The 11,928-nt window shown below is 54.0% G+C and overlaps 1 protein-coding gene across 1 annotated transcript; it reads right to left on the bottom strand.

The window, feature by feature from the left end:
- NEUROD1 (neuronal differentiation 1) lies at window positions 1–1,122 on the bottom strand. Its single transcript, XM_075029294.1, has one exon. The coding sequence runs from the start codon at window positions 1,114–1,116 to the stop codon at window positions 1–3; it is 1,116 nt and encodes a 371-aa protein (XP_074885395.1). The 5' UTR covers window positions 1,117–1,122.
- Window positions 1,123–11,928: the final 10,806 nt, after the last annotated feature.

The following is an 11,928-nucleotide window of genomic DNA, read 5'->3' as shown; positions in this document are numbered from 1 at the left end:
TCAGTCGTGGAAGATGGCGTTGAGCTGGGCGCCGAGGACCCGCTCGTGGTGCGGGTGGCCCTCGTAGGGCGCCAGGCCGTCGACCGGGATCTCGCAGCGGGAGGCGGCGGCCGGGAAGATGGCGGCGTGGGCGGGCGCGGCGGCCAGCGCGGCGGCGGCGGCGGCGGCGGCGGCGGCGGGGTAGTGCATGGTGAAGGCGTAGCTCTTGTCGAAGTCGGCGGCCGGCTCGTGCTTGAAGGAGAAGTTGCCGTTGACGCTGAGGGGCGGGCTGAGCGGCCCGTCGAAGGCGGGGCTGGCGCCCTCCGCCAGGCCGCTCTCGAAGAAGGGCTCGAGCGCGGCGCCGTAGGCGTGCGGCGGCTTGAGGTGGAAGAGGTGGGAGCTGTCCATGGTGCCGTAGGGCGGGCTGGGCAGGCCGGGCGACTGGTAGGGGTAGGGGTGGGCCGGGAAGGGGGCGCCCCCCGCCGCCGCCGCCGCCGCCGCCGCCGCCACGTGGGGCGGCACCTCCTGGCTCTGCTCGGGGAGGAAAGTCCGCGGGTTGAGCTGCAGGCAGCCGGCCACCAGGTTGGTGGTGGGCTGCGACAGGCCCTTGCAGAGGGTCTGCACGAAGGAGACCAGGTCGGGGCTCTTGCCCGAGCGCAGGATCTCGGAGAGCGCCCAGATGTAGTTCTTGGCCAGGCGCAGGGTCTCGATCTTGGAGAGCTTCTGCGTCTTGGAGTAGCAGGGCACCACCTTCCGCAGGTTGTCCAGGGCCGCGTTCAGGCCGTGCATGCGGTTGCGCTCCCGGGCGTTGGCCTTCATGCGCCGCAGCTTGAACCGCTCCATGCGCGCCTTGGTCATCTTCTTCTTCTTGGGCCCCCGCCTCTTGGGCTTCTGGTCGTCGTCCTCCTCCTCCTCCTCCTCTTCCTCCTCCTCGTCCAAGTCGTCCTCCTCGTCCTCCTCCTCGCCGTTCCGCAGCGCGTCCTCCTCGGCCTCGGCGTGCAGGCCCTCCAGGTCCTCCTCCTTCTTGTCCGCCTCGTGCTCCTCGTCCTGGGAGCTCAGGCACTCGTCCGCCCAGCTCGGGGGGCCCTGGGGCTGGGGCTCGCCCATCAGCCCGCTCTCGCTGTACGACTTGGTCATGGTGAGCCTCTGCGGGGCGGAGGAGACAGAAAAGAGCCGAGTCAGCGCCCAGACCGGCGGCCCCGCGCGGAGAAGCCGCCCGCGACCCCCGGCCCCTCCCGAGGGAAGCCCCGGCTTCCCCACCGTGCCAGCGCGAACTTTTAATTGTCTCCGCCGTCCTGCCTTCTAATTAAGTTGACGTATGCTCAAATGCCGTTATGTAACTCGCTGATACTCGCGGGGAATATAAGGAGATTACGGGTGCGGGCGGCAGCCCGAGCGGCGCGGCGCGGGCGGACCCAGCGGTTTTTAAAAAAGAAAATAATAATAAAAAAAGACAACAAAACCCCACATTTGCCCACTCGGGGAGGGCGAAAGGCGGCGGGGCGGCACGCAGGACACCCGCGGGGACGGATGGCCGCTCGCGACGCCCGTCCCCGCCGCTCTCCGCGGCTCCCCCTCGCCGCCTCCTTCGGCGGAGCTCCCGCGCCGCCCCGACGGCCGCCGGGCACCTGCTCCCGCCACCGACGCCGCTCAGTCTCTCCCGGCGAGCCTCCCCCGGTCCCGCTCCGGCCCCCCCAGGGTCGCCGCTGGGTGCCCCCGCCCGCCGTAACAGGTGCGGGACCGGCCCCGGCTTTCCGCCCCCGGCACCCCCTCCGCCGCAGGCGGGCGTCGTCCCCCCGCTCCCCGCGGGGGCCCTTCGTGAAGAGTCGCGACCATCCCCCGGTCGGACCGGGCACACCGGGGAGGAACAATGCCGCCCGCCGGCGCGCAGCCCGCGGTGGGACCGTGGCGGCCGCTCTCCGCGGGGTAGAGGGAGCTGGAAGTTAGGAGGTGCAGAGGTGGAGGCACAGATACATATATCGTACGGGTGTGTATAGATGGACGCACATATCCCTGTTTGTATGTGCGTGTGGACGCACATAGCCGTTTACATATGTATGTATGCGTATGGGAGCACGTATCCGTTAACATATATAGGTATGTGTATGGAAGCACGTATACGTTTGCATATATACGTATAGACACACACGCGCGCACATATATATATGGACACAGGTGTGCGCGCACACCGCTGCCCGCACACACCGGCAGGCACCACCGCCCGTTCCCACCTCCGCAAGCGACACCATAAACAGAAGCCGCTCCGGCAGAGGCAGCTCCCTCCCGTCCCGACCCGACCCCGCAGGCTCCTCTCCCACCCCGGCAGCCGCCGCCAACCCCTTTCCCGCGGTGGGGAAAAGCCGGGTTCCCGTTACCTCCGTTGCTCAGCCTCTCCTGCGCGGTGACGGTCTCATAACCCCGGCACAACTCTCCGTGCGAGGGCGCCGCGTGTTTTTTTTTCCCGAGGTTGCGCGGCGCCGGGTTCCCCCGTTATATAGCGGGACCGAGGATGCGCGGCGGGGGGCCGGCACCGGGACCTGGGTACCGCGGCGATCGCCGCCGCCCAACGCGCCTGCGCCCCGCCCCGCGCCCCGCCCCGCCCGGTGGCACGCGCCATATGGCCGCCCACGTCAGGCGCGGCGGCGACCCCCCCACCACCACCACACACGTGACACCCCTTATTTGTATGCGGCCGCGCGCCCGCCCGTTGAGCCGCCACGCCCTTTGTGGCCCGCCGGGCGACGCCATCTGTCACCGGGCGGCCCCCCGGCGGCGGCGGGGCGGGCGCGGAGCGGAGCGGAGCCGAGCGGAGCTGCCTGCCCCGACCCGCGGAGCCGCATTGTTCCCATTGTTCCGGGGGGCGGCCTCCGCGGGTCCCCCGCCGCCCTGCCCAGCAGCTCCTAACGGGCGCCTCTGACCCCCGGAGCCTCCCCGTCCCCGTCCTTGCCGCTCCCCCGCCGCCACAGACGCACGCACCACCGCCCACCCCCGACCCCCGCCGTGGCTTTCTCCGGTGCTGGGGGAAACGGCGTCCCGGGGCCGCCGTGCCTCTCGGTCTGTCCTGCCGTCTGAGCAAACGCTGTTCTGCTCTCCCCGGGGTTGTGATGGAAATACCGCCGGTTAACGGGGAGTCTGAAAGAAAGACGCTGAGGGATGGCTTTAAAGTCTTTAAAAGCGTCGTCAGAGTTTGCGAACGCCGCCAAATTTCAGAGATGCGCTTGAACGAGGGAGATCTCCCCCTTGCGTGATAACACGGGGAGCTTTGCTACCGGCACGCGCTATCCGGAGATTTAATCAACAAAAGGAAAAAAAAAATTATTTTCTCCTCACGCGGCTTTAAATGCGAACCCGGTAATTCCGCCCTGCGCAGGCAGATTCGAAAGATATTTTTCCAGGCCGGGTTATTTTTAAAATGTTTCCCTCCTGTTGGTGACCTACATAGCCCTGGGGCCGGCGGGGCGGCAGGAGCGGACTCCGGGCGATGTTTGCCTTCTCGGTAATCTAATACGAAGGGCAACCGGCTGCGTTTTGTCATTTCCGAGCCGGCCGGTTCTCCGCGTGACGCGAGGGGCGGCAGCGCGGCGCGTGCCGCCGGCTCGGACGAGAGGGGCTGGACGGAGCGGGGCACGCTCGGGGCACCGGCGGCTGCGGCCCTTCCCCGGGGCACGGCCGGGAGGGGAGCGCCGGCGCTCGCCCACCGAACGGCAGCCCCTGCCCGTGGCGAGCCCCTCTCTGCCCGCAGAGGCGCCCCCGAGGCAGGGACCGGCAGGATGCCCGTGCCCCGTCCCGCCGGGCCGGCCGCTCCCCCGGGAGCGTGACCCCGTTAACGGGGAGCTGCTGGGGCTACTGCGCTGCTGAAGCGGAGGCGTTCGGGGAGCGGTGGGGTTTGAACGGGTTTGGAGGGCGCGGGAGAGGGCCGGGGCTGGGCCGGCCCCGTCTCGGCTGCTGGAAAGCGTCACCCGCGCTTGGATGGGACTGGCTGGGAATGCACCGGGAGCCGGGGCGCTGGGGACACGGCAGGCGAAAAGACCGGGAGGAGGGCGCTGGCGGAGAGCGGGTCCCGGGGAGCGGCGAGAGCCTCGGGGTGCTCGTGTGCCTCTGAGTGCGCTCCGCAGGGTCAGCTTCCCCGAGAGCGAAACGAAGTCAACAAATGGTCGATAGACGGACCAGGAGAGAGACAAGTACAGGGGCAGGCAGCCGGACAGAGGGGCTTAAAGCCGGCCGAGCGCGGCGTGGCCGTGGAGTAGCCGGCCGGCAGGTACGCGGCACTCCTCGGGGCAGCCCGTCGGGGCGGAGGACGGGCGCTGCGCTCCGGGGCTCTCTGCCGCGCCGGCTTCATCCTTCCCGCTCCCCCCGTTTCTCCGGCCCCGCTTCTCCTCCCCATCTCCCAGGCGGCCGGCTCTGCCTTTCCCGCTCGGGCCGTCCCCTGCCTCGGTGGCTCCGGTCTCCCACCTTCCGTGCCTCTCCTCTCCTCCCAGCCCCTTGATTGTATCGCTCCAAGACTCTCTTCCCCCCCACCCCGACCTACAGACTCCTCCTTCTCCATCTGGCCTCTAATTCGGCTTCTGCTTATTTTTCCTCCCGCAGCCTTTCTTTTTCTCTTTTTCTTTTTTTCCTCTTCTTCCTTTTCTCCTTTTCTTTTTTCTTTTTCTCTCTTTCTTTTCCTTTTTCTCTTCCCCCCCTTCTTTTTCTCTTTTTTCTTTTTCCTCCCTGCCTCCCTCCCTTCTTCCCCCCCGCGGCGCGGCACGCGAACCGCACGCGTCCCAACAAAGCTCCGGCCCGGCCCGGCCGCCCCCCGCCCCGCCGGCTCCCGCCTCATCTGCTGCCTCCCGGCCCCGGCAGGAGGGGAAGCCCCGGGGCCGGCTGGGGCCCGGTGCGGCGGGCGGCGGCGGGGAGTGCAGGCCCTCCGCGGGGCGCCGCCGGGGCTGAGTCCCCGGCCCGGCCGGGCGGGCGGGAGGGAGGGAGGGAGGGGGGTTTGTTGCGGCGGGGAGCAGCGCCGTGGAAACGCCTTACGGTTGTCCGGAGCGCGAAATCCGCTCCCGAGGAAATCTCTTGGGTTTGCGGCATTATCTTAATTAAGATAATTGATTCATATTGCACCTGCGAGAGTGCGGGAAAAGGATGCCTCCCCAAATAGCTTAAAGCTATTGGAGAGAGGAAGCCACGCTTATAATTTAGCGAGTGATTTACTGCCTGGGCAGCCCGGGCTCTCTCCTTTCGCTGTCACGTTTCCCTCTCCCTCCCTCTCCAGCAGGGCACCCACACAAAGCCCGAGGGTTATCCTAATTAAAAAAAAAAAAAGGGGGGGGGGGGGAAGTAGCACTACCCGCTCCTCCTGTCCACCCATCCCATCCCATCCCACCCCATTTCACCGCACCGCACGGCACCGCGGGGCCGGGGCTCGGGAAGAGCCAGCTTGGGTTTGCCCTCCCGGCCCCACCGCTGCGGCCAGAGGAGGGGACGGGGACGGGGACGGGGGCGGCAGCCGCATCGCACGCTGCCCGGAACGCTCCGAGGAACGCTCAGCTTGCTCCGGCTGCCTTGGCTCGGAGGTCACCGGCGGAGAAGAACGCTTCGAAATACCGCTCCGGCCCCGGCTCTGTGCTGCCGTGCGTCTGTACCGCACCGCTCAGCGTCTCTCTAGGATACGCGCACAGCTGGGCTCGGAATTGGTACGAATGATTAAGGTGCCTCTTCTGCTCTTTTTTCCCCTTAAGACTCAGTGTATTAATTTTATTGAGCCTTTCCCCGTTAGATAAATGCCATTGTTGTTTTAATTCTATAAATGTAAACTTCTATTTAGTTAATGGAAAATACATCACCACCAAGGTTTAATTATCAGCTTTTTAAATGACTCTTTTGGTCAAGTGCACACAATTATGAAATCGCAGTAGATTTAAAATATAATTCAAATTGATTAAAAAAAACCCCAAATACACAAATCAGAGAAGTACGTACCATTAAAGCAAATGTCTAAATTGTATTGGTAGGCCAGCTACCGCCTGAGCTAGAGTTTAAATAACACCAGCAGTCTTTGCTATAGGTATCAAACCACCTCTCTTATTAGGAAAAAGGATTCTTATCAGACGGGATTTAGATGCTGTTATAACTGCAAAATCTAATTATTTTTGATCCAGGCATTTACCCCCAGAGTCCCACCTTGTTTAAATAAAGTGTTTTCTTTCCTCTTGAACAAATGCATTTCCATTTGAATTAAATATTGATAATTTGACCTTTTAGTTCCTTTAACTAATCAAAAGGAAAAAAAAATCCAAATGTAGATCCTAGTGCCTTGCCCTAGTGGGTCTTTCCGCCTGAATAGACACTGAGATTAAATGAGTCAAACTTCCTTTTTCATTGCACTCTCTTTGCACTAATTGCTTATGCAAAAATGCAGATTTGTATTAATTAGTAACTCCACTGATTAGTTCGGTGGTATTTTCACGTAATAAATCATGCTGCAGACACGCTTTTTGGCACATCCCCAGTAGTGGCTCAGGATGCAATAAGTTTTCCATATTAAATAAAATCTTAGCCTAAATCTACCTTTTCGTTGCAGGTACACTGTGTACCACCTGCTGTACGCACCTGCTACGGGAAATTACCTTCTGTCCCTGGCAAGCCTCTTTCCTTTCCTTGATAACGCACTCTTCTTCACAGGGTGTAGACTTTAAAATGGGAAGCATGAATCACAGAATCAAAGAAGGAGAGAAATCTGATGTTATTTTTAACCCTTTCAAATGAATAATGCTCATTTTTAAGGGGACGAAACCTATGTAAGATACATGAGAGGTAGATTTTTTTTCTTTTCTTTCCTGTGCTCAGCCACGTGATCTCCTTTTACAGCACCATTCACTGCATGCCCAAATTATCATGCATAACACCCCCCCCTTTTTTTTTTTTACATATCTTTCTCTTTCCTTGAGCTGCGGAGTCTGAACTCTTACAAATGTGACACTGGTTAACTGGAGTTCATATATTGGTCAGGTACAGAGGCCTCAGCAACAAGGCTCCACAGTGTCCGTAATGGTATCTACATAATACTGAAAACATCCCCGCTTGCTCGTTCCGTGAAACCACTATAAAAATCTCTGCAGAGCACACACAGGCTGATGTGTCCAGTAGCTCAGATCTACATCTGAAAAACCTATCCCAATTCTTTCAAAGATCATCCCAGATAATACCTTTCTACCTGTTTCCCTCAGACAGGGTTGTCTATACTTCACACCTTTTCCTCAGCAAGTCAGCATAATGTAGCTGTATGATATGTACCACAACAAATAATGTCAACTAGTGCAGTACTTGGAAAAAAGAGTAAGAAGCTTCAGTGGAATATAAAAGACAAGGACACTGGTGTCAGTTCCTCATAGATAATACTTTAAGGGGAAGAAAAACCTTTGCCTTCCTCCTGCCAAGGCTCTCACTTTCGTAAGCAGGACCGCTGCCACAAACAGACTTGCAGGATCCGGCCTTTGGCCCTCAGTCTAAGCAGTGCAATGGGGTGGAAGAGCAGCAAACACAGGTGCCAGCAGATTATCCAAAGCTTTGCTGAGATTAAAATCTTGTCTCAATATGAGTTATTGCGTATTCTCTAAATAGAAATCTCCTTAGTGGTGGCTTTAAAAGGTCTGCTTTTGTTTTCCTCTGAGAGAAAATAAGGCTATGCACATAATATATTACCCATTCGTTCCCTATGGCCACACAATCTGAACATTTTGCAAATGTCTTGCAGTTCCTAGCAAAAATGGTGGTTCTGTTAGTGTTCCTTTCTTGAAGAGAGAAAGCAAAACTCAAAACGCTCTTACAGGGTTATACAAAAAATGGTCCTGATTAATTTTGGAACATGGTTACTTGTTTTAGCAGTATCCCAAGAACAAAACAAGGAAGGTTAAATCAATGATCCACAGGGGTGGAAAAAGAGATTCAAATAATCATTAAATCTTATTACATAATGCAGCTTTGTTTTTACCTCTCAGAGTGAGTTCACACCTGGGTCTGTGCTTTAAGTGCTCTGCAGTGAGCTGGGCATGATGGAGAGTCATCTTCCCATCACAGTACAATGTAACCCCTACAGCTGTAGAACAAAACTAGTTAACTGAAACTCTTGCTAAGCATTTTAAGGGTATATGGGGATATTCTTCATCATATACAGTACCACATTTCAAGTGCTTCCCTTCCTCTGCCTTTCCTGTCACCACTACCAGTTTACCCCTATGATTGCTACTGGTATTTCACAATAGTGTAGTGAATGCTCAAGAGTGCGTGTCATCACATGTGACTGCTTTTCAGAGATGCTCCTAGGATGTTAACCATTCCAGCTATGAATGTGCTTTCCCCAACACTCCACTGACACATGATGTGCTCTTTCTCTGTGTCTCAAGGTGGTGTCTCAACCTGTTACCCACAAGGACAGGATAAGCATCAGATAACATACTTTGTCTGCCTTCTTTCACTCCAGAGATGCACTGAAAATATGACATCTTGTCATCCAAAAAGCATCCTTGTTCTTCTCTCAGTTCCTGCAGAAAGTGTGGTTCGATTGCTCTCCATTGGCTGGGGGCAATCTTAACATTCACCTAAATGATTTATGGATATATTAAGGCCCTAGGACTGAGACCAAGAACAACACAGACATAAAGAGCCTGCAATCACATTCCAAGGACTCTCAAAGGCAGGTGTCCATTAGGATCAAAAATATGTCTGAAATACAAAATATTTTATTGTAAGTTCTTGTGCAAAATTAACTTTCTGTGATCTTTCAGTAGGGAAGATGCAAGGGTCCGAGCACTTGAGGCTTGCAAGCCTTGTTCAGGTGCTTAGTGTAGGACAACTGGTAGCCATTGACTTCAAGTAATTGTGGGAGAAGGGTGGACAAGCTGGAAAAAGTAGATGAGGAATAATCTACACAGTGTAGCCTGCCAGGTGCCCTTTTGGAGGAAGGCTAGCCTTAGGGGACTTGTGGCATGAGCGGCCAGTGATGCAACAGCTAAGGATGTTCTGGCTGGAGTCATCTTGCAGGGAGAGGTTCTGAATGCAGAGCTTTAGCCCAAGGCTCTGGGAGAGAAGATTTCTGAGGTGCTGGGGCTGAAGCTATGTGCCATGATGCGCATACACTTTTCTCATGTGCCCAAGTATACCTTTCATATTCTTCTGAGGTAACTCTTACCCAGGGAAACATTGCTCTTTGCTAGTCATCTTCTGAGCTCAGAGAAAAGTGCGTCCTGAAAACCCGTAGCTCTCTCATCTGGCTTAGTCCTTCTGTCAGAATTTTTTTCTCACTGTTGAACCTTTGCTTGGTTTATGTGGATTCCCGAGAGAGGAGGAACATGCTGGTAAATCACTCTTTCCTCCACAACTGAGCTCCAGTTACATGCCACTATGATAATGTAAATATTTACTCATTTTGTCCCTCTTCACCCTTATAAGAGGATAAGAGCATCTGGCCCTTTGTTAGTAGCCTATTGTCAGTTTGCTAGAGCATCCACTTGTTTATGTTCACTTGTACAAGAACACATAAATAACCCTCCTCTCCACTGTTTTGCAGAGCACAGTCACTGTTGAAAGGAGGTGTTAAACCTACCCTCCTGATGGGAATGGAGAATTCTCACCTGATCACTCTTCAGGTGGCTTGCAGAGCTGTATTTGACAATATGAAATATAAAGCAGTGGAGAACAAATCTATGAGTGCATTTCTGTACATTTATCCTGACACTTCATGCTGAGGTATTTGGCAGAATCTTTTTGGCAACGCAGAAAACCTCAAAGCCAAGAGCAGGGCAATGGAGAATGAGAGCTAGCATCTTTTAAAATTGACTGTAGGTGTTGATGGAAGCAGAAATATAGAGTATACCATTAAGATGTATTTTTTAAAGATCTATTTCAAACTATTGCCTGTAGTTCTTCTGTATCCATGTCATCTCTAGGTAGACTGGTGCTCTGCAAAGCTATCAGTAAATAGAAAGACTAAATATTCCTTCCAAAATGAATTTAAAGATTAAATTTGTCCATGTTGATTTTGATTTAGAGGGAGAAATCTCATTAAAAAAAATAAAAATCCCTCTGGAATTCAAAAGCAACTCTCAGCTGGTTTTTTTAGTTTGTTTTTTTGGGGTTTTTGTTTTTGTTTTTTTTTTAACTACAGGTTCAAGGTTCACAATAGCAAGAATCTCTGCCTCTGAGAAATTTGTATTTCTATAATAAATTATTCTTGAAAAGGATAAAATATAGATATAATTATAGACCCTTGGCAATTTCAGCTGGTGTCAGGCATATAATCAAGTTCGAAGGTAATTTATAGTCCATTTCTTCTGCTATATATCCACAAGTAGTTATAAATTTCTTGGATCACTGTGCTGGTTATGGCTAGGATAGAGTTAATTTTCTTAATAGTAGCTAGTATGGGGCTATGTTTTGGATTTGTGCTGAAAACAGCATTGATAATACAGGGATGTTTTCATTATTGCTGAGCAGTGCTTACACAGAGCCAAGGCCTTTTCTGCTTCTCACCCCACCCCACCAGTGAGTGGGCTGGGGGTGCACAAGAAGTTGGGAGGGGACCCAGCTGGGACAGCTGACCCCAGCTGACCAAAGGGATATTCCAGACCATACGACATCATGCTCAGCATATAAAGCTGGGGGAAGAAGAAGGGAGGGGTGGGGACGTTCGGAGTTATGGTGTGTGTCTTCCCAAGTAACCGTTATGTGTGATGGAGCCCTGCTTTCCTGGAGATGGCTGAACACCTGCCTGCCGGTGGGAAGTAGTGAATGAGTTCCTTGTTTTGCTTTGCTTGTGTGTGCAACTTTTGCTTTACCTATTAAACTGTCTTTATCTCAGCCCATGAGTTTTCTCACTTTTACCCTTCCGATTCTCTACCCCATCCCACTGTGAGGGAGGTGAGTGAGCAGCTGCATGGTGCTTGGTTGCCGGCCTGGGTTAAACCTCAACAATCACCTTGATTTCAAATTAATAGCTGATGTGAACAAATGTGTGTAAAAGAGCTGTGAACTGGAAGCAGCAGTGCTGCAGAGCTGGTCTGGCCACCCATCGGCAGCACTGTTGTATTCCCACCCTTTGATTAAGGACTTAATTCTGAGAAAAGGAGCCCAAATGTGACAATGTGGGTCCACACTTAATGTCAAGCATGTGAGGCATCGCAGTAAAATTAGTGTGATTACTTGCACATCTTCTAACTCAGAAGTGTACAGAGCTAGAAGCAGGGCATAATCTCACCAAGCTTTTGAAATAGATAAACACTTCAGTTTTGCTGCCTTTTCATGTGCAGTCAGATAAATGTAACAGCTTACTGCTGCTCAAGGTGGAAGGGTTCATTCCCTCTGCCTCCTCTTCTAGTCCTCTCTTCTCTTTGCTCTTGTCAGTGTAATATGCTCTGTCTCCTGAACCAGAGCTGGTGCCTGTGAGACTCAGTTTAGAAAACTCCTCGTCACCAAACAGGATATATTGGCTCATGGAGGACCTGACAAACACCTTCACAAGGGCAGAGGAAGGGGCAGGAATGCGCAGCCAGGAATAAAGACAGGGAGAGAGGGGAAAAGGGAGTGGGAGGACACCGTCGCTTTTTCTGCTGCAATGAGGTACTGCATCGAGCCATGGTGTCTGGTGAAACTGCACCATTTTCTCCTCCTTGCTAAACCATCTGGGATGGATCTGCTGAAAACATGATTAGCAGGCTAGATGAACCTTTGATCTGGTCCAGTATGGGAACACTGTGTCATTATGTTTACATTATTCTGTCCTTCTCCTTGTTTTTAGCTTTGTAGGAATCAGCCAGTGGCAGGAGGGAATTCCTGCTTATCCTAGTTTGGGTCTCTGAACAACTGATCCCTGAGAAGTCTTCAGCAAGGCTGAAGTCTCCATGGATTGTTTAAGCCCATGTCATCTTACCCACCGCACTGCCCATCTGCAATGTGTTTCCTTCTCACTCCAAGTTT

Source organism: Buteo buteo, chromosome 5 (assembly GCF_964188355.1).
Source record: "Buteo buteo chromosome 5, bButBut1.hap1.1, whole genome shotgun sequence".
NCBI classification, from domain to species: domain Eukaryota; kingdom Metazoa; phylum Chordata; class Aves; order Accipitriformes; family Accipitridae; genus Buteo; species Buteo buteo.
This window is presented reverse-complemented; position numbering and strand designations above follow the sequence as displayed.

Coding starts and splice junctions, on each gene's coding strand:
- NEUROD1 (XM_075029294.1), bottom strand. CDS start 1,116: ATGACCAAGTCGTACAGCGAGAGCGGGCTGATGGGCGAGCCCCAGCCC.